At 50.2% G+C, this 23,383-nt stretch overlaps 1 protein-coding gene across 2 annotated transcripts in view; it reads left to right on the top strand.

The window, feature by feature from the left end:
- The window catches only part of WASHC2C (WASH complex subunit 2C), a 664,131-nt gene that overhangs the window by 175,514 nt on the left and 465,234 nt on the right, over positions 1–23,383 (top strand). For both annotated transcript variants that reach the window (XM_085603767.1, XM_085603764.1), the window contains exon 12: positions 4,582–4,648. In XM_085603767.1, coding sequence (XP_085459893.1) covers positions 4,582–4,648 — 67 coding nt within the window. The remainder of the gene's footprint in view (positions 1–4,581; positions 4,649–23,383) is intronic.

Here is a 23,383-nt window from a genome sequence, read left to right as displayed (position 1 = left end):
CGACTCCTATGTCTCTCTGTACTTGGGCTATGCCCGTGGCAATTCTACTAAAAGGCATACCATGGCAACTATGTTGCGCCATCTGCAATGACGGCGGACACTATGTCATCCTTGCAGGCACTCTACGTAGACCGCCGTTGCAGTCTACTGCCCCAATGCCTACGATCTGGGTTTCTTCGCGGAGATCTGGCAGTTGATTGCTGACCTCGGTCTTGGGGCAATATTATGGGGTGGTGACTTCATTGTAATACTAGACTACCAATTGGATCAGTCGGGCGTTTCCAGACGCCCTCATCCCAGTGCTGCATTGACACTCGGCACGATCATCCTCGGCAACCACCTCCAAGACATATAGTGACACTTGCACAAAGATGCGACAAAGGGTACCTGCATCACAGCTAACCACAGCGCATGGTCTAGAATAGATTATTGGTTAATCTCTTGGGACCTTCAGACCTGGGCTATAAAGGTGGCACATATATCCTGCACACTCTCTTACCACGCCTCCATTTTTCTAGAGCTCCTCATTCCCCAGAAAGATCCTTGTACCTTCTCCTGGCGCCCGCTGCCTGGGGCTCTGTGGGACATGGTATTCCGAAAGGAGATTCACAAAGAAATAGTTTAGTACTTCACTCATAATGTGGGCTTTGTGGACTCTGCTTCCACTCTTTGGGAAGCCATGAAGGTGGTCATTTGCGGCACATGTATCGCAAAACAATCTGGTGTATTAAAGGCCATACGTGGGAGGCTAGAACGTGATGTTCATGTTCTCAAGACTGAATACTTCCAATACAAAGATTCGTCCAAACTGGCAGGCATCAGGGACAAATTGACGGAGTTTTCCGAGGATGCACTCTGCAAGACCAATTTCCTGAATTGGGACTCGCAGGTCCAGCGCTACGGGGAGGGTAATCACCCTGGGAGGACCCTAGCCACAATGCTCCATAAACCACATGTATCCTCCTACGTGGTGAAGCTGCTAGACGCTGATTTAAATCTTCCATCCACCTCCGCCGAACTCCTGAATATGATGACTTCAGTCTTTGCTAAATTATACACTGCTGCTCCCACGCTCCACAAAAGTGACTTACTTGCATTTCTAGAAAGCATTCAAATATTATGGTTGGACCGTGCCCACGGAGCCTACCTAGACCCTCCGTTCAAAGTAGAAGAAATAGTACAGGTCATTCAGGGTCTCCCGGGCGACAAGGCGCCAAGTCTGAATGGTTTAACCACCGCCTTCTATAAAGAATATGCATCCATCCTGGCACCCCATATGCTTTCTATGTTCGAAGAATCCCTCGCTCAGGGTTCTTTGCTACCCTCCCTCTGGAAGGTGGTCATCGTGACGCTTCTCAAACCGGATAAACCTGCCTCTCACTGCGACTCTTACAGGCCGCTCTCAATGATCGTTGACAACAACATTTTTGCAAAGTTTTTGGCCAATCGCATCCTTCCCTGTTTGCCCCAGATTGTGAGGCCATATCAATCCGGATTCGTCTGTGGTCACTCCACATCACATAATCTTCGCACCATTTTCGTTGTTATGCATCATCTTCACACCCAGGTTTCGGCGTCGGCTGCCCTACATGATGCTACTAAGGTGTTCAACTCGTTGGAGTGGCCCTACCTTTTCACTCTACTTGTGTGTATTGTGTGAGAAGTTGGCCTGATGTATGATGTCACTAGTTCTAGTGTACACCTTATATCAGTCCAAATACCCTTATGGTGATTGGTTGTAAAGTCAACCTTATAGACCAGCTATCCTAGTGGTAGCATGGACAAGAGCAGTCTTAGGCTAAACTCTGAATGGCATGTGAAGCCAGCTGTGATACCATATATAATCCCTTGAATACCAAATGAAAGGACACCACAACAGATATATATATAAAATAAAGTGTATTTATTCTAGTCAAACCCTCAGCACTCTTTATGAGATTAGAGGTAAGTACAACACAGTCTTATTTAAGCATACATTAAGTCACACAGGTAAGTAATACAGTTAGGCCCTAGGGGCCACGCAAACCATATACTAAGTAAGTGGTATAAGGACCACTGTCACGGAAATAGAATAGGCCTAGGCCTAGGGAATCGCTGGGGCTACACTACACTAGCGTTAGTTAGGAAGTGGGAGGCCCACGGGATTCGTGTGCAGAGTGGAAACACTCACGCGTAATGCGTAAAAGTCACTAGCAATAGTACAGTTTAGAAAACGATAGATTTAGGACACTTCCGGAGTAGCTAGGAAGTCGAGACTGGAAAACTAGACACTAGGATAGTCACTATCCTGATGAGCACCGGAGTACCCAAGTTACCTAGCCCACAGGCTGCGGGTGCATAGGGGTGAAGATGCGTCGGTTTTCGTCGTCGACTCCTATGGATGCCTGAAGAAAGATGCTGACAGGCAGTCAGTGAAGAGTGTCCGGTGGATCCCAAGGCTGGGATCAAGAAGAGAGGAGACCTGCAAGCAGAAGGGACAGAGTCAAGGTCACTAGCCAGTGACCACGTGGAACCAGGAAGGAACCAGGCGATGTCGTGAAGATTGCAGGTGAAGGTGAAGCTTGTCGCTGCAGCCAGGAGGACCAGGAAGCGTCGAGGACGACCAGGACCAGGAGGCGAGCTGTCCCACGAAGGCTCTTGCTGTCGGCGGCGTCGAAGTTGGACTAGGACTCACCAAGCCTTGGCAAGCGGAACCCACGAAGAACGGAGGACTTGCTTCTGGTGCAGACCAGGAAGGTCTGGGGTGCTTCTTCTTTGCTGAGAAGCGGGAGCCAGTCTGGAGGAGCCAAACCAGCGCAGAAGATTTCAGGGTGCGTCGTCACAAAGGCCACTAGCCAGCGGGCAAGCAACTGGACAGACGCGGCAAGCAGGAAAATGCAGAAGGGCCCCACGCAGGACTCGTGGAGTGTGGGGGGCTGATCTTCGGTGCAGATGGTGCTTGGGGTTGGGGCTTCTCAATCCCCGGTGTACAACTTCGAGGGTGCCTCAGAAGCTGCGCTTGAAGTTACTAGCCACTTTTCCCAGGTAGCCGGTCCCACGTCGCTCGTCGCCTCCACGGATCTCAGCTTTGCTGTGGATGTGGATCAGGGTCGGAGAAGTCTGGAAGTCAAGGCTCTGGTCGGGCTCTGCAGTCGGTTCCTCGTAGAACGTGGGCAAAGCAAAGGGTAGTCTCTTGATGGTGCCTGTTTGCACAGGGTAGCCACTCCTTGGCCACAAGGGAGATTCTTCAGTCTTCTTCTTTCATCGAATGTCGAAGGTCCAGAGTTTCTGTTCAAGTTGCAGGTTCAGGATAATCTAAAGTCTTGAGGCCCAACTCCCACTCTTATACTAATCTGGGGGGCTGGGATACCTGCTAGGTCACGCCTTATGGGTGGGACCTGGGAGGGGGTGGTTACACCCACTTCCCTTTGTCCAGTTTCGCGCCAGAGCTGGGGCTGGAGTGCCCCAGCGCCGGTTTGAACTGGACTATGCAAGGAACACCTTGTGTGCCCCAGGCATTTCTCATTCCTTTCAGCCCACCCTGCCCCAATACACTAAAGGCTGTCTGGGGAGGTGCTAGCACCTCCCCAAGCAGGAAACCTATTGTCCAGGCCTCCCTGGCTGGGATCACTCCCAGCTGCAGGAGGTCAGACTTGTGTCGTGGCAGCAGCATCCATTTTGTGATGCTGAGGCTTTGGTCAGAGGCTAACAGTGAAGTATGATTTTAACATGTCTTTCCCTCTAGAAGGGGGGAATAATATCTTCATGTCCAGAAATGGCATGGGGGTATTATTCCACAGTGTTAGACACCTTACACGACATGTTTCGATAAAGCCAAACCATAGTTACCATAACCGTCTAAGATTATAAGGCACTTTAAGAGTATATGGTAGGCGATATCATAGAACAGCTATAAGGACTTGGTTCCGAAAGCTGCAGACAGGCTCAGCTCATGCTAGAGCACCATCTCGCATGTTACCAAGCACTCTGCCTCCAGGATTGTTAAGGCCTGCCATAGGAGTGACTGATAGGTACACATGTGTCTATATATAAGGGTAGATATAGGCATACTATATCTAAGCAAGGGGTGATTACACGACCTTGCCCCAGCTGAGTGATCAGCCAGTTGTGTCTGATTGGAAGGCCAGACCAGGGGTGACATAATACATGCTGCAGCCCCTGGGAGGCCTAGGGTACACCTATGCCCTGGGTACCTAGGGTACACTGTACAGGGTCCAATAAGGTGATCCTTACCAATTGGGAATGTACCTAGGGTACATGGAGTCCATTTTAAAGAGAGAGCAGACAGCCTGAGACCCTGAATGGCAGGATCTCAGGCCAACTAAGTCGAAAAACCAGCTAGACACTAGGCAAAAAGTTGGGGGTAACCATAGTCAGATATCCACCTTCCTACATATTGGTCTCAGCTCCCGCTTCCTCCATCAAGTACGATTATTAGATACTCTGCCGCGTCCGTCTTAATAGCATGTTATCTGATCCATGTGGTCATGTAATATACAGTCTGAAAAATTATTGAAAATTAATTATTTGCTTCGGTAAATGTATTTAATTTAATAAACTATCATTTTGTATTGTTTTTAGGATGATCTTTTTGTTGATGTTCCAAGGGTTAAAAAGGTTAAAGAAATTAAGACTCCATTAAATGAAGGTAAGAATGAGATATTGCAAGTTTTGCTTTATGGGTGGTAATGGTTGAGCAGACAAATGGAAGTGTTGTTCTATCAGGTTTCCTCCTCCCCTGTAAGAAAGGATGTGTTTGTATTGAAAAGTTTCCTTTGCATGTTTTGGAAATACGTGCAACCAGCAGATTTTTGAGCCCCAACCTCAGCATACATGACAGTGATGCAGGTGCTCTGGAGTCCATTTTGATCCTATTGAGACCAAGAGTAGAGCTCTGTGTTCTGAAGAGGCACCATGTAAACTCTTCTTCACATAGTTACTGGGCTCCAGAGGGATGACATTGGTGGCTGCAATGACATTTGTAGTGGAAAGGCTAATTTTTACCTGCCTTTGTAATTGGAGAGTCGTAACTTGCCATGTGGGACATGGATAATTTACATGTGCACCTTTTTGTGAATAGAGGATGTGTGTATGGAGTTATGTGATACATGTGGCCTTAGTACTGGAATCCATTTTGTATTTTTTACATCCAAATTGTATTTATGCAGTTGGGTTGGAGAGAACCTAGGCAGCAGATGTGAATTGCAGGGCTTTTGCAGGCAGTCCAAGGATGATTTATAGTGGGCCAGAATTTTGGTTGTGGAGAAGAGAACACAGAGGACCCCTTTGAAGCTATGGAGTTTTTATTTGCCCTCTGGCTTATTGTTCTTTGAAAGATTTGTAGTTATGGGGGAAGCATCCCTTGCTTGGGTGCCTTGGCTTTGAATTTCTCCTGTTTGCTGGTTCCCAGCCTGCCCCCTCCTCCAGTTCCTACTCGTACCTTTGAAGTTGAATGCAAAAAGAAAGAAGGGGCAGAACTGCCCAGAGCCAGTCTCCGAGCTTAATGTTGGATTACACAACTACTGTCTGCAACTTTAGTTTACGGCTGTAGTGAGAAACTTTCATCAAGTATGTCGAGATTTCTCTACCAAAAACTGGGGTCTGCATAACAATGGTGACAAGAAACTGCCAACTCCCCTTTCCAGGTACAGAATTAGAAACCTGACATCTTTGACCTAGACTGCCAGGAGGCACTGCTTGAACCCTGCTTCAGGGGAGACAGCTGACTGACTTCTCGGGAAGGACATTGTAGTTGCCCTTGCATTAGGGAGATAGTGCTCAGAAGATTCACAGAAGGTACCAGTTTCATATAAGAAGAGGAGCTGCACCTATATGTTGGGGTGACACCCAAGAGTCGCCAAAGACTCAGCACATTCATAGAATATGTACCCACGTAGACAGTGGGTACTGAGGAACTTGAATTTAGCTGAGTTCCCCCTGAGCACCACAAAGCCTTGAGGCGCTAAAAGAAATCTGATAAGTCAGCTGTCCCTACAAAAGATATGCCTACGTACTGCAGGAGCACCACAATGAAGTGTGGGCCTGCATCATGATCTAAGTACTCATCAGGGGTGCACACACAGCTTGTTGGAGTGGTGAGTTTTGTACCTGGGCCAGAGAAAGATCACTAGGTTACAAGATCCGCGGTGCAAGCAGTGTGACTCCACCACAGTCTCCTCAAAATGGTAATAATGCTGCCCCGGCTCATCTAAAAACCATGCGAATGCCCTAGATGCCGATCGCACAACAGTTGCCCTGGCGAACACAAGGTCTTGGCTTCCCGTGTCAATGCCCAAACCTTAAAAATTCATAAGCTTGTTCTTTGAGAACAAGCTTTTATTTAGCTGGACGACATGGGAGCTCCTGGAGCTCCAGCAAAATGTCCGACAAAACTCTAAAGCAAAGAGAGAGAGATATACCCTCTATCAGTGATGGAAATGTACGCAACAGTTCAGTTTCTATCCGTGGCAAACTGTCATATATTCATTATACATTTAACTACTCCTTACTGGTACATTTGATAACATTTGTTAAATAGTGCATTCTTCCCACTGTAGATATTAACTTGAGAAACACTTGCAAATGCCAAATGGAGAAACCCATATCTCACTACCTGGTCTTTCCACACCATCCTAAGCTGAGCTCTTCAAATGATTTTAAGCAAGATGGAGTTGGTTTAGTTTTTAGCCCAAGTACTCACAACTATGCTCTGTCATACTGTTCCTATGAATTAAGTAGGACTGTGTATCCTGACTAAATAATTGTCAGAATATGGGGACTCAGTCCTTACACACCATCAGAATATGATGCCCCAGTTCCTAGCTAGCTCAGAGTGCCCCATCTACACGCCTAACCTTCTAGGTTGCGGGGTGGTATCTGCAACCTCAAAACATGACCACACTAATTCCCCAGGGAAATCGTTGAAACAGATTTTACCCTCTGTTATTACTTAGGCATGCCCAAATGGAGACACAATAAATATACAAATTGGCTTTTCAAACATTCATTGAAGCAATTGTATTCTTGTGTAAAACACATGAGCTTCAATTATTAGCAGGAGGAAACAAAGCATTGTAACCAGCATTACAGGAATGGTAAAAAAAGATTAACAGTTCAACCATTATACCATTAGTGTGTGATTGTAGGAATATATGATTATGCTAATACTTATACTCTTATCTAATACTTCCCACACTATTGAGAGCATGGTGGGTGTACCCTCTGCCAGATCTCCTGGGACAACCCAACCCCCCCATACCTGTGTCTGATGTATCAGTAAGCCGATCAGGTGTAGACCAGGCTACCTTCCTTGGCAGGATAGATATTATAGTCAGTAGGGCTGCATTTCAGTCACTGGCACAGCATTCCAGGATAATCCGTAGAAGGGATCCTCTGCCTCATTTGGCTCAGAGTTGGTTCATATAATAGAAGCACTGTTTCAATCGTACTGTGTCAGAGGTGCAGCACTGATATGATTGTTTTTCTTGCTACTCAGACCTGTCTCCTACCTGAAAACCAAATGCAAGGGCATCACGCTCAGTGTTCCTTAGCCTTAGACAGAGTATACAAATTACATGATAAAATGCTTACTAAGAAATATGCTGTAAGTATGTTATTGTGTATGTGCAAAGTATGTACAAAACTACAGTTATAAAATATGTCAAGTTTAAACGTGTGGTTTGAAATGGAGACTTTCTATGCGGGCCCTGTCGAACATCTCCAGGGGCTGTGCAGTGCAGACCTCACAAGCAACATGACCCAGATAAAACATCCGAACAACGCAGGAGCAATCTATGCTATGATCAAACGACAGCAAAAGGTAATGTGCAATCTAATGGAAACCCATAAATGGAAGAACGGGGCCCATACTAACAGGGATGGAAATAACGGATCTGTGACCAAGCCGGTCACATTTCAAGGACTTTCCAAAACCCCAAGGTCAGAGGAAATTGCAGAGGCTAAACAAGGATATTGTGGCACAATGAATTTCTTACAAGGTTGGCCCATGGGATGGGAGTCCCCATAGTATACTTCCCGCAGTAATTACTGAAGGGTGTTAGTAATGTCCACTTTATTGCTTCTGACTCTATTATGTACTGTATTACATAGTGTGTGATTTCAGTAAAGGTCTTTTTTCATTAAAGGCTAAACATTGAGGTTTTGACTGTTATTAGTTAGTCTGTTGAGTTCCATTCTGAGTCTCTAAAACCACACCCATGCCTTGAGTAAGCCTTGAACTCGTTAACTTCACTACCCTGGGGATTAATTGCTAAAGAGACGTATTGGAGTTAATTTTTTGGCTAAGTAGTAAGGTTGAGCCTTAGGAACCAGTGGTAAAATGTTCTGATTGGGGGCATGGCTTGGCACGTTAAGATGGCAGTTGTACTCTAAGAGTGCTCCGGACGCCTCCGTCTTCCGCCCAAGCATCCTTTGCCATCGGCTCGATCAAAATAGCCCGACGCAGGCTGATACCCCACTGAAGTAGCACAGACTGCCCGAGCATGCGACGAAGCCGCCGGGTGGATGTGGATGGCCGGTGGTGAAGAAGGCGAGGCCTGTGGACCTATGCAAGATGGCGGTGCGGCCTCCGATCAGAGGCCACAGACACCCGAGGGCCGACGAGAGCTACCGCCTAATTGAGGGCGACCCACACCTCCTGACCCCGTGATACCGGGGGCGGAGACCTGTGGCGACAACTCCCGGATTGCTGGTGGACCCTGCGGCCGCTCCACGGCCCTGATGATCCGAAAGCTGCGGCCTGACAACGAGCCGGATCCACCCCAGGAGAGACCCGGCTGTGGTGGAGCTGGAGACCTGCCTGCGGCTGAAGTGGCAGGAGTGGGACTGGACCCCTGGGGCTGTGATCTGGCCGAGCGGGTGGGACTCGAGCGACCTGTGGCAGCCCGTGCCCAGGCTACCTTAGGCGTGGCAAACTCTGGGCCCCAGACTTGGCCTCCACGGCCCCGGCCCCCCTCCTGCAATACTGCGCAAGCACTGCCCTCTACACAAGAGGCCCACATGCGATTGTGGTGTTGGGCGTGGCCCTGGGAAGAATTGGACCCCCAGAGCTATGCCCTGGCCGCGTGGACGGGCCCTGAGCTCACTGGAGAGTGCTTTATGCCTGCAGGTACTCTGGTCCGGCGCTGCCCCGCCCACCACCGGCTGTGGCATCCTTACACCACGCTGACAACCCCACGGTACAGGACATGGCCTGAATCCGGGTGGAGGAAGAGCAGCGTGAACACCTGCGGCCAGATTGCTAGGCACACAGTGAGCGGGGGCCCTGACAGATGGTGTAATGGGGCGGCCCTGGGGATCTGAACCTCTGACCCTCACCCCTGGCTGTGTGACTGAGGCCTGAAAGCTGTGGCAGCCCTGCAACCCTGAACCCTCTTCCACAGTACCTGGCCAGTAATAACCCTCTAAGAGAGACTTGTGTCTGTACAGCCTTAGACCTGGCATATCTCTCTGTGCTTGACGCGCATTAACACAATCAGGCGGTGTATGGGGGTTTAGGAGGACCGGCAGAGCCAACAACCAGTGATCCAGATTGGGCCACCTCACCGCCCTGAAGAATCTGCCTCCTGTAACTGAGTGAACGGTGGGTCAAGCCCTACCCCCCCCCCCCCTCACAAGCCCTGAGAAGCGGGAGGACTAAAAACCAGGGAAGGGCAGGGTGTCAGAATCCCCTCACCCCTGAGGGGCTGAGGAGGAGCTGCGACACCAAGGGACGCCCATTGTTCACGAACTGAGTCACACCAGCTTTCTTACCTTGCACCATGAAAGTCACAAACATCACTCGTCGAAATAACGTCACAGTTGCTGTCTTGCATCCAGAACAGACCCCAGTCAATCCCTCAGTCAGCCCTGGTCCTGTAGGCCTCCGAACCCACTCACACCCAAAATGACATGCATGAATAATAACAGAGGCTCCATCCGCATACTATCGTGGAATGTCAATGGGCTCCTCGACAGGGTTAAACGAACGAAAGTCTTGCACTATGCCCAGCGACATGCATGAATAATAACAGAAGCTCCCTCCGCGTACTATCGTGGAATGTCAATGGGCTACTCGACAGGGTTAAAGGAACAAAAGTCTTGCACTAGGCCCAGCGCCAGACATCTGACATACTTCTTCTCCAAGAGACCCACCTCATGGGCACTGCCCCTTTCTAGCGAGATATGGCTATCATAGAGTTTGGCACTCGGGGTTCAACCGGGGATCACGAGGGGTGGCAATCCTCCTGTGGCGTAATCTCCCTTTCGTGCTCACGCAGGCTACTAACGACCCTCAATCAATCAATCAATCAGTGACACTTGTAAAGCGCGCTACATACCCGTAGGGTCTCAAGGCGCTGGGGGGGGGGGGGGGGTGCCGCTACTGCTCGAACAGCCAGGTCTTCAGCTTCTTCCTGAAGGAGAGGTGGTCTTGGGTCAGGCGCAGGTCGGTCGGGAGGGAGTTCCAGGTCTTGGCGGCCAGGTAGGAGAAGGACCTTCCTCCTGTAGTCGCTCTTCGGATGCGGGGGACGGCGGCGAGGGCGTGGTTGGCTGATCGGAGGTGGCGTTTGGGAGCGTAGAAGTTGACTCGGCTGTTGAGGTAGCTCGGGCCTTGGTCGTGTAGGGCTTTGTGTGCGTGGGTGAGGAGGCGGAAGGTGATTCTTTTGTTGACGGGGAGCCAGTGAAGGTCTCTCAGATGTCCGGAGATGTGGCTGGTTCGTGGGATGTCGAGGATGAGTCTGGCTGAGGCGTTCTGGATCCGCTGGAGTCTCTTCTGGAGCTTGGCGGTGGTACCGGCGTAGAGGGCGTTGCCGTAGTCCAGTCGGCTGGTGACGAGGGCCTGGGTGACGGTCTTCCTGGTCTCGGTGGGGATCCACCAGAAGATCTTCCGTAGCATGCGTAGGATGTTGAAGCACGCCGAGGAGACGTTGTTGACTTGCCTGGTCATGGAGAGGGAGGAGTCCAGGAGGAAGCCCAGGTTGCGTGCATGGTCTGTCGGTTTGGGTGCGGTGCCCAGGGCGGGAGGCCACCAGGAGTCGTCCCAGGCGGAGGGTGAGGAGCCCAGGATGAGGACCTCCGTCTTGTCCGAGTTCAGTTTCAGGCGGCTGGTCGTCATCCACTCGGCTACCTCTTTCATCCCTTCGTGCAGGTTGGATCTGGCGGCGGCGGGGTCGTTGGTCAGGGAGAGGATCAGTTGGGTGTCGTCGGCGTAGGAGATTATGCTGAGGTTGTGTTTGCGTACGATGGCCGCGAGGGGGCTCATGTAGACGTTGAAGAGGGTGGGGCTCAGAGATGATCCTTGAGGGACGCCGCAGGTGACTTCGGAGGCCTCTGACTTGTACGGTGGTAGGCGGACTCTCTGTGTTCTTCCGTCGAGGAAGGAGATGATCCAGTCCAGCGCCTTGTCCTGGATTCCGATGTTGCTGAGGCGCCGTACTAGGGTGCGGTGGCAGACCGTGTCGAATGCCGCAGAGAGGTCTAGGAGGATGAGGGCCGCTGTTTCTCCATTGTCCATCAGGGCTCGGATGTCATCGGTGGCGGCGATGAGGGCGGTCTCGGTGCTGTGATTGGCTCGGAAGCCGGACTGTGAGGGGTCGAGGGATCCGTTCGTCTCGAGGAAGGCGGCCATCTGCTTGTTGACGGTCTTCTCGATGACTTTGGCTGGAAACGGGAGGAGCGAGATGGGGCGGTAATTCTTGAGGTCGGTGGGGTCCGCTGTAGGTTTCTTTAGTAGGGCGCTGAGTTCGGCGTGCTTCCAGCTCTCAGGGAAGATGGTGGTGTCGAAGGAAGTGTTGATGATGTCTCGCAGGTGGGGTGCGATGACAGCGTCGGCCTTGTTGAAGACGTGGTGAGGGCAGGGGTCGGTCGGTGATCCGGAGTGGATGGAGTTCATCGTGCGGATGGTGTCTTCGGTGCTGATCGGGGTCCAGGCGTGGAGGGTGGTGGTGGGGGGTGGTTGTTCGGTCATGGTGTGCGTTGGTTGGTTGTTGAAGCTGTTATGTATGTCCGCGATCTTGTTGTGGAAGTATGAAGCGAGGGAGTTGCAGAGGTCTTGCGATGGGGTGATGTCGTTGTTTCCTGCGCTGGGGTTGGAAAGCTCTTTCACGATGTTGAAGAGTTCCTTGCAGTTGTGTGCGTTGTTGTCCAACCGGTCTTTGAATGCTGTTTTCTTGGCGGCGCGGATCAGCTGGTGGTGTTTCCGGGTGGCAAGTTTGAAGGAGGTCCTGTTGTCCGGTGTCGGTTCCCTTCTCCAGACTTTCTCGAGGGCTCGGCAGTTCTTCTTGGAGCTCTTGAGTTCGTCGGTGAACCATGGGGCCTTCTTGCTGCCGGGTCTGCTAGGCGGGGTCCTCAGTGGGGCGAGTTCGTCCGCGCAGTTGCTGATCCACTTCGTGAGGTTGTCGGCAGCTTGGCTGGGGTTCGCTGAGCTGGCAGGAGGGTGCTGGTTCAGGGAGGTGGCGAGCTGGTCTGCTGTGATCTTGTTCCAGCTTCTGCGGGCTGCCTGTTGCTGGTGTTGGTGGGTCATCGTTCTCTTGAAGGTGAAGTGGATGCAGCTGTGGTCCGTCCATTGAAGCTCTGTGGCGTGGCTGAAGTCTATGTCTGTGCTGGATGAGAAGACTGCGTCGAGTGTGTGTCCGGCGAGGTGGGTGGGGGTGGACACCAGTTGCTTGAGTCCCAGGTTGGCGAGGTTGTCGAGCAGGGTGCTGGTGTTGCGGTCGTTGTTGTTCTCCAGATGGAAGTTGAGGTCTCCCAGGAGGATGTAGTCGGCGGAGGGGAGGGCATGCGGGCTGACGAAGTCGGCGATGTCCTCGCTGAATTGTGTGCGTGGTCCAGGGGGTCGGTAGATCAGGGTGCCTCTGAGGGTGGTGTTCGGGTTGGTGTGGATCTGGAAATGCAGGTGTTCGGCGCTGGTCAGGGTGTTGTCGGTGCTGGTCGTGAGACGGATGGTGTTCCTGTGGATGATGGCGATGCCTCCTCCCATCTGGTTGGCGTTTCGGTCCCTCCGGACGACCTTGTAGCCCTCTGGGATAGCGATGGCGATGTCGCGAGCTGAAGAGGCGTTCATCCAGGTCTCCGTGAGGAAGGCGACGTCAGGGGCTGTGGCGTCTAGAAGGTTCCAGAGTTCGATGGCGTGTCTGTGGACGGAGCGGGTGTTGAGCAGGATGCACTTGAGGTGGGTGCTGCTGGTGTTCGACTTGGTGGGTGCTGGTGCGAGGCTGGTCCGGATGCAGGTGAACTTGCAGGCGTGGCAGCTGAAAGGTCCGTGGGTCCGTCGTGGAGTGGCTTGATGGCATTCTGGGAGTCGGCTGGTGTTGAGAGCGGTGAGGGTGGCGGCGGAGTACGTCAGGCGGGTCGGTCGGGATCTTCGTTGGCCAGGGGTCCTGGCGCTGGGCGCGGTCCGGTCGCGGACGGGCGCAGACGGGCTTACCTTTGGCGCGCCTTCGGCGCACAATCGGCGCGCCCGCTGCGCGTGACCGCTGCGCGTGACCGCTGCGCGTTCGCACGGTCGCCATATAAGGCGAAGTGCGCGGGTGGGCGGGGCAGCTGGGAGGCGGGAGCGGGGAGGGAACAGAAAGGAAAAAGGGGCGTGGTCAGCGGTGGTGGCGGGAAGCGGGGAGCGGGGAGGGAAGGCGGAGGGCGGCGAGGTAGGCGGGCAGACAGGCAGGAGAACGCAAAGGGCTGAAACTGGATGTTTTATGGCTCTGAGTGGAATGTTAGGAGGGAACACTCAACTTAGTCTCCATAAATTCTCCTTCATCGATGCTCGCAGCGGCCTTGAAACGCGCCGCCAACCTCATCACGTCCCTACCCCTGGGAATGACAATAGTCTGTGGCGATTTCAACGTGGTTATGAACCCAGACCTTGACACCGCAAGCGCACCTTCCGCTGCAAGAGCCACGCACGCTAAGCACATGGCGAACTGGGCAGATTCCCTGGGCATTTGTGATGCTTTGAGAATATGGCATCCCTAGAGTAAGCAATTTACTCACATATCAGCTGCACACCACACTCACACACGAATAGATACTATATTTTTGCCCCCTATCGACTGCCAAAAGATCAGAGATATCATTATCCTTCCCAGGGGCATTTCGGATCATTCACCCGTATTCCTGAGCATTGGGGACCCCCCCCCGACCTGATCCTCCCAACTTGGAGGATGAACGTGTGGTTCCTCCAAGACCAAGAGTTCAAAAAAGCGTTGAGGAAAAGCTTCAACAGTACTTTCTCACCAATAGCGGTTCTATTTCATCCCCGGGTACCCTATGGGAAGCAGGCAAGGCCACCATCCGCAGCTTCGCCAAGGACCAACTCAAACTCAAGCGTCTGATTCAGACCAGTCAGATTACCTTTCTAGAGACCCAAGCGACCCTCCTCGAGAAACACCTGCCTGAAGATCAAGATGAGATCCCGGTGAGGCAACTCGCACACCTAAGAGATGAAATCAGGCAACTCTCTATGGACGCTGCCAAACTACTATGGAGATCCTCTATAGCTAGGGTGTATGGCTGGGGAAACAAAAATGGGAAGATCCTGCATAGGTTAACTACATATCCCATGGCCCAGATCTCTGCCTCCTACTATCGCAAGCTGCACTCAGCACAGCACCCTGAAGTCTCCCTCACAGAGGTGCTCAAATCGGAACACCTCTATCTCTCCTGCCTCAGCACGACTGAGTCTGCCAATATAGACCTCCCCATCACCCGTAAGGAGATCAACGAGGCCATCACACGCACCGCTGCGGGCAAAACCCCAGGCCCTGACTGTCTCCCACAGGAGTACTCCACTACATATCGGGAGATACTCGTCCCACACCTCTCTGATATATTTGCTAAAGCCCTCGAGCTCATTTCCCCCGGAAACAGATGCTGCCACATTTGTCATTATCCCTAAAACACAACCGCCTTCGTCAAATCCCTCTTATAAACACAGAGGTTAAAATATTTGCTGCAGTCCTAGCCCATTGGTTGAGGCCCTACCGTACCAAATTGATCCACCAAGATCAATGTGGGTTTATGCCATCATGGGGGACTAGAGACTGCCTCTGATGCCTCCATCTGGCTCTAGCAAACCGCCAACCCCCTATTTAGCACTACTTCTAATTGACTTCGAGAAGGCCTTCGACTCCGTGGATTGGCAGTACTTGGATGATGAACTGGTCGAGATGGGTCTAGGTCTATATTTGCGCAACCTGGTTAAGGTCCTCTACTCTCGACCTCAAACACGGGTGCTCGTCAATGGGGCACGGTCAGAGGCGTTTCCCATTAGAAGAGGAACGAGGCAGGGATGCCCCCTCTCACCTCTCCTTTTCGCCTTCGCAATGGAGCCCCTGGCATGCCTCATTCGGTCAGATGACCGAATTCAGGGTTGGAAATGGCCAGGCTCTGAAGAAGACAAAATCGCTTTGTACTCGGATGACGTCTTGCTCTTCCTTGCAGAACCGGCCCAATCTGGTCCCCACTGTCTCCAGGCACTACACTCATTCGGACGTGTCTCCAGCCTGCGGCTGAACCCAAGCAAATCGGTTCCGGTCCCTTTACACTTAACAAGAGACTGCTTCGACTGGCAATCCACAATACCCATCAAGCAGCAATCGTTTAAATACCTGGGAATCTGGATCGCATTGCTCCCTGACCTTGCCTGGTCACTTAACATAACCCCACTAGCGAAGAGAGCTAGAGAAGACCTCCGCAAATGGCAGACGCTACCACTTAACCCCCTAGGGAGAGTCGCCCTTTTTAAAATGATGATCCTCCTTAGATTCCTCTACGTAATCCAAAATACCCCCTTTTACTTCCCACGTACATGGTTCAGGGAGCTAGATAGCCTAGCCACTAAATTCCTCTGGGTGGTCGTAGACCTCATATAGCTTTAGCCCAATGCCGATTCCACCCTTTGACGGAGGCATTGGTATGACCAATTTATATTTATACTATCTGGCAACCCGCCTACTCATACTACATGACTGGTTTAATGGGGGCTGGTCCGACCCGGCATACAGACTCGAATTGAATGATTGAATGAATTGGGCCTACCTAGGATCCAAACGATTATGTACGGGGGACCCATACCCAGAACTCTACCTGTGGTGATGCAGGCTGTTCTCCTGACCTGGCGGGTTTCTTTGCGCCACACCCACTGGACAAACAAACTGACCCAGTGCACACCACTCTGGCAAGGCACTTGGCTTAGGGAAGTTAGCGAATTAAAAGGATTCCGGACATGGGACCTCATTGGGGTTTCTCAGCTTGGGGATGGGTGGGCCGGTGACCACATATGCTCCTTCCACGACCTACAGACCTGACACTCCCTACACCCATCACAATTCTACAGATACTTACAGCTGCACCATGCCCTCCATATTCATATACCGGAAGGAACAACACTGCCGGAATATAGTCCTCCAGAGGTACTACCAATGATGGGAAAATTTGGGGTGGGGGAATTTCGCGTATTTACGGTTCCCTAACCAACAACACTCCAACTACATTAGATTGGCTCAGAAGCCAATTGAAGAGCTGGGTGGGACCCCTTGAGGAGGAAGATTAGAGGGAGGCACTGATGGCACCCAACACAGTCACCACATCTGCCAGGCTCCCCCTGATCCAACTATACTACTTACATACAGCCTACTTAACCCCCGAAGCGCCTCCACAGTACTGGTTTGAACTCGAATGCATCCTACACTCGCTGTGGGCAAGAACAGGCAGACTTCTTCCACATGGTATGGGCCTGCCCCGTCTTAGCAAAGTATTGGTAATCTATAGAAAGAGAGCTCACAGAGGTCTTGGGTTGGGAGGTCCCGCACAATCCACTAAACATGCTCCTGGGAATCACAGATGGGCTGGATGGGCCTAGGAATGACAAACTGTTCTTCAACACGGCCATGATCGTGGCCAAAAGAGACATAACTGCCAACTGGAAGAATCCCAGCCCACCTAGCATCACAAAGTGGCGCAGTGGAGTGGAATGGTGTGTGGCACATGAGAAATCCCTGTATGAAGCCCAGGGCTGTCCGGCCAAACATCGCAGGGTCTCGGACAAATGTCTGGGTCAGATAGAATGAGTACGTCTCACTTGATTGACTGTACATTTTATATGGGACCTCACTGGGTCATGGCCTGCCAAATACATAATATCCAAAGATAAAATGTGGTGACTTCGCATCATTACTTCAGTGCATTATACTATGATTATTGCTGGTGTATTTTTGTTAAAAAAGCAATAAAATTGTTTATCAAAAATGTTCTGATTGCCACAAGCTGAGGCAAGTATGCTTGTCGGCCCTGGGACCCCTAAAAAAGCTTCCAGAGGAGGCATTTGTTTCATATAACCGTTGCAGCACAGGAAATCTATTACAAATACAATACACGCCCCATTCCAGCAATTCCCACACCTACACAGCCTGGAAAATTATGTTTGCTTATTGTCCATATTTGGATGGATGGATGGCTAATTAGAAGTCAGTCCACCCGCCTGGAACCATAGGACATTCTCCTCATGCACTCTTTACTCCTCTTGGCCATTTCTAAACCAGTCAAAGGTTTGTTAACAGTGGACATAAAGAATTGTTTTATTGTCTGTACACTTGAAAGACATTGCCTTTTGGTCCCTCAGCAAGAGTAGATATAGGGTTGTATCCTGGATAAATATTCTTATTTCTCCTTTAAGTCCCAGTGCTAAAAACCACTGCACTCCAATTGGACAGCCATTGGACAATCGATCTATGCACTTTGACAGCCTATGAGCAGTAAGTCTAACAGTCAAGGCTTACTCTGAAAAGAAGTAGGGTTAGAAAGTCACATGGCAAATAAATTATAAACTCAGTTTTCAGCCACTGTTATATCTTCGGTGAAGATGAGGACTTTGATTACCAAGTAATCAACTCAAGCTATTAAAGTATGAATGACATTAGAATCTACAAGGTGTTACAATTTTGAGACATTGGATACAACTCAAAATGCGTTTATAGCATAAAATGTATGTACTGAGGTTTTTTAATCGCTGGTTTGTGATTCATTTCCACTTTTTAGCACTAAGAATTGGTAAAGTGGGATGCAGTCCTGTGTACCTGGCCTAGCAGTTCGGGCTGGATTACTTCTATTGGAGCAGGACCAGGATCAAGGCTTATTTGCATATGGCTGGTTCCTGTATGAAGTGGCATTGCGGGAAAGAAGTTGATGAATTGTGATGTGGCCTAAGTAATTACCAGTGACTGCAATCAATTCCAAGTATTTTCTCCATCACTTTTTTGTATTTCTCATTCAAGGAGAGATAGGTGCAGTAATTAAATCTAATCTAATCACCTATTTGTGATGCTGGTATACGTCTCTTGCACTCTCATGTCATTCATTCTGAGCCTTCTGTCAGCCCAGTGTCATCTTAGCCTTCTGGTCAAAGCTTGTCAGGCCCACTCTCACTGAATCCTTCTGGTTACCCTAAAACTGCGCAGCTAAATGGATACCTAACAACCCTTTGTTCTGTTGACCACCATGCATCTCAGTGTGGACCCAGCCATGTGTAATTCAGTCTTGGCCCTGCTCCAATAGGAAGAGTCCATCCCAAATTGCCAGTCCAGGATCTCCCTGAACCGGAATGCAAGCAAGCCAAGACTGTTCAGGAGGCCAACCATCTTGAAGTCCTCGAAATGAGTTGCATTGAGTTGGGTAGCAATAATCTATTTAGGCCCCCTTAATTTGTTTGGAGTATGTTGAAGTATGTGTGTTTGGGACAGAAAAGTCTTGGCCTGGTATGCATGTATGTTGTATATATTGGCATACTGTGAACCCTAGTCAAAAGCTGTACAGGGTCAAAGAAACAGTCAGCACCTAATTGGAGACGTAGCTTTGTGCAGATAGCATAAGTGGACTGTTACTGCATTGTGATGTACTGTTCTTTTATGAGGTACATCTTTAGATCTTTTCTAAATTGATGCAGGGTTTGGGCAGTCCTGATGGAAATGGGGATATTTTTTCACATTCTGAGGTGGAGAAGGTCTGCTCTCTTAATTTTTTAATTAATACGGACGCCAAGATATTTTCAAAGATCTTGGCGACTCGTCTAGCTCCGCTTATGCCTGGATTAGTTTCCGAAAGACAGCATGGGTTCATTTTGGGGAGGGACACTACTGCCCACGTCAAGATGGCTATTGGAGCATTCGACTTTGCAGAGAAAAAGAAAATTGACTTTGGAATGATCCTTCTAGACGCCGAAAAGGCGTTTGACCGCGTCAGGTGGGAATTTTTATGGGCTGTATTGGCTAAGATTGGTTTAGGCGTACAGTTCCGGTCCTGTGTACAGGCTCCATACTGTAACCCTCAGGCCAAGCTGTCCTATATGGGGTCCCGATCAATACCATTTCGGATCTTGTGTGGGACTAGGCAGGGATGCCCCCTGTCTCCGCTACTTTTCGCCCTATATATAGAGCCATTTTTACGCACTTTACAATCCTGCATGCATATTAAGCCATTGGAATCTGGGATTTTTAAACTTAAGCTCACGGCATACGCTGATGATATAGCGGTCTATGCAACTAACCCAAGCGAGGCCGTGATAAGGATTAAAGAAGAAGCAGAGAAATATGGCAACTGTGACTTACTTGGGGGTAAAGATAATAGCCAAAGTTAATCAGATTATTGACTTAAATTATGTACCACTCCTAAACGCAACTATCAAACTGTTCAAAATTTGCATAGGCTTCCTCTAGGACTGCTTGGCAGATGTAACCTAATTAAAATGAAAATACTCCCTAAATTCTTATACTTGTTTCGATCGATTCCCATAAAAGTTCCTAACATATTTTTTTTAAAACTTGAGGGGATCTGTAGAAGCTTTATTTGGGGTTATAAAAAATCTAGGAGAGCAATTGAGCTACTTAAATCTCCATTTGAACAAGGCGGACTTGGCTTTCCGGATTTTAAAATTTATTTTTGGGCTTCATTTACAGGTCGTTTCCGTTGTTTGCTGGGTCTGGATCAGACAGGCTCAGTGTTTGAGTTTATTTTAGGAAAACAGAGGGACATGTTCTTATATGGAATAAGGGACCCAAACTATTTCAAGTTTAAGACTGCGAGAGAAACGCGTCACAGTAAAGGTGCTGGATTGTGCTGGACTGAATTGCCCAGAGGACCGAGGGGCTGCCTCACCTGCTTCCACTGCTGAACTCCGCCCAAAGTGCCTTTAAATCAACCTAGCGCTTCCCGCTTCGCGGGAAACGCGTCGCAGTAAAGGTGCTGGATTGTGCTGGACTCAATTGCCCAGACGACCGAGGGGCTGCCTCACCTGCTTCCACTGCTGAACTCCGCCCTAAACATTATTTAAAACGTATTGAGCACCGCTACGCGGGACGCGAGCGGGCGTGCCGGACGAAGCCCGGACAAAGGGCGGACCGTCTGTGGCCGTCCGGGGCTGGCCAAGGCTGGGCTGGGCCACCCCCCTGATAAGTTGTTTGCGGTTGTATGTGTAGTTTGTGACTTTTCGTGCTTTGTTGTCTTCTAGCTAGGAGGTCCTTACTATAGGCACTTTCCTTACATACTGTTTAGAGTGGCCAGGCTTATGTCTACCCGCTCGGGTAAGAGTTTGAGAGGGGGTGGTGGGGGAGGCCCTGGTTCTGTAACGGGTACCATGGACCAGTTTATCACCCGTGTTGTCACAGTCATCGAGAAGGAAATCGCCATGACAGAGCGGCGTCTTTCTCGGGGACACCTTGCAGACAAACGGTCATCGCTGGGTCCGCTGGCTCTAGTGCCATCCCCAGTACGTCCACTTAATCCCTTGGTGGCTGCTTCACCCTCTTTAGACCATCCTCGGGTTGCATCCCTAAGGGCCAGTTTGGACAGGCTGGAAAATTTAACAGATATAGTACAGCTTAACGATGATAATGCTGCATTAGACCCACTCCCTAGTGAGACTCTAGTCCCAATGCTCCCTCTTGTTATTCCTTCCACCAATGGGATTTCCCTCCCTCAGCCAGTATTGGCATCGCTGGCAGTAAACAATCCAGCCCTTAGTAAAAGAAAAAGAAGTGCTAGCCCACGCAAAGGAAGTCATGCCAAACTCTACAAGAAGCCTAGGAGGTCAGGTGCTAGGGGGGGAGGGACCCATAAGAGAGTAGGGCAGGGTGGTAGTTGCCCTCAGGGGGAGAAGGGGGAGGAACCCCAAGGTGTTATAGTAGAGAATACCTGTGTTGACCTGACTGCTGGTTCTGTTGAGGCTCCATTCCATGAATCTCTCTCCATTGCCAACTTACAGAAAATGATGAATTCATTATTGATTCCGGTCCTGGAGAGAGTTAAGGGGCTCACAGAGCGGTTCGATAGGTTTGAACAGGTAACCCTGGACAATTTTTTCTCCATAAAATCCCTTATTAAATTACATTCAAGAACTAGGGAAGATGGTCTAGGGGTGGAATCTGTATCCCGGGCGACACCGACGTCCCCACAAGGCCCCACCACTGTAGCTGCACCAGTACCCGGGATGGTTGTGGCAAATGCTCCTGTTGTACATCCTGTGGCTTCCTCTGGGGCTGCCCGGAAGTCAGGGTTGGCCAAAACGGATGGCATAGTGCGCCCCAAGACACCTAAGGCTAGTACCGTCCCTACTAAAAGGTCTGCATGGCCTAAGGACTCTGGTAGCAGCTGTCCAGCCAACTCAAAGAATTCTGGAAATAGTATTGGCCCTGAGACGAATAACGCTAGTATAGACAATCCGTTGATAGTTCCTACCCTTCAACCAGGAATGGATTCTGACGCAGGGCTGGCCCTTACTGTCAATTTACCCCCAGACTGCCAGCCCTTTGTGGCAGTTCTTACCGGGGTGCCAGTCCTTAAGCCAGGTAAATATGAGACTTATGCCGAACTTAAGAACAAAACAGTTTTCTGGCTAAAGGAAAATAGACCCTTGCCTAGCTCGATGGGTGGCCGGGTCATCCACGTAAGGAGGGTCAGCTGGATTGGCACTAGGCCGAAAGATATAAGGGGGGATTGTATTATAATGAACTTTGATGATCCTAGGGTTGCCAGCTATGTGTGTAGTTTTCCTACTAGAGAGGGCAGTTTGATTGGAGATAGCGGAGGTATTGGCATGTATGACCTCAGCTACTTTAATCCCCGATAAACCTTTGCTATGCCAGGCAAAACCCCCATTTGGGAGGGATGGACGGGTAGACAAGCCCACCAAAACCTGTCCCAATTAGCCTGTTTCGTAAAAATCCATGTCCGGTGCCAAATTGGTCATGGCATGGCTACTGACACACTCAGCCAACCAACAGCGAAGTCATTCGCAGTGCCTGGGGAGGACGATTGCGGTAGTCTAGTTACAAGAATGGAAGTAGTGAGGCCATCTACTTACCATCTTCCGCCTCCTCTTATTAATGCTGGCCTCTCAGATTGGGAGTGCACTCAACATCCTGAGCCTGTTACGCCCATCTTGGTGGTCCCTAGCGGGGAGGGCCTAGTTACAGGAGTGACATCTAACTCTGGCCCTCGGGATAGCTCTTTTGTAAAAGGGTCTTCATCGGGGCAGGCTGTAGATGGCAACAGGGCCCTGAAGGTTGTCAGCTGGAACATAGCTGGTTTGGCACGTAATATCGACATACCCGAATGGAACTCATTTATTGAATCATTCGCGATATGTATGTTTCAGGAAACCTGGTGCTTGGAGCCACGACCCAAAGTGGGCTACACTAGTTACTTTGTACCGGCTATCCCATCGCCCGGAGGGAGAGGTCGCCCCTCTGGCGGCCTACTAATCTGGGTAAACATCTCTTTGGGCTATTCCATTCGGTGCATAGATACTAAGTCCCTGGACTTGCAGAGACTAATAGTTAGAGGGCCACGTGGGGGGAGGGCGCTTGAGATTCTTAACATTTATGTTAGAGGTATTAGGGGTGGTATGCCGACATTGTCCCTTACGGGCGTTGATGACGAGCTCAGATCTTGTGGTGCTGACTCGTTCGTCATGCTCGCTGGGGATTTTAATTGTACCTTTGAACCCCTAGCAGTGGAAGATATACTGGGCACTCAAGAGGACGATGCTAGGAGAGACATCCCCCATCTCTCAGTATCACCAATTAAGAGATGGACTCAAAGCGCCATTGATCTTAATGCCCTCTCCTTGGAACATGGAGTACGGGCTGCAAATGGCAGGACAAAGTCAGATTCTTGCGGGGCACATACGTTCAATAGGGTAGGTCAATCCTCCAGAATTGATTATATCCTGTTGAACTATAAACTTTGGGGTCACTTGCTGGACATGGTGGTTCTCCCCTCTACTGATAGTGACCACAATCCCCTGTCCTTGTCACTGTCCCCTTTGTGGACGGCAGGGACTAATGAACAAATTCCACATGATTGGAAGTCAACACGCTAAGTATGTCCTTCAAATTGT

This window comes from Triturus cristatus, chromosome 1_2 (assembly GCF_964204655.1).
Source record: "Triturus cristatus chromosome 1_2, aTriCri1.1, whole genome shotgun sequence".
Classification (NCBI taxonomy): domain Eukaryota; kingdom Metazoa; phylum Chordata; class Amphibia; order Caudata; family Salamandridae; genus Triturus; species Triturus cristatus.
This window is presented reverse-complemented; position numbering and strand designations above follow the sequence as displayed.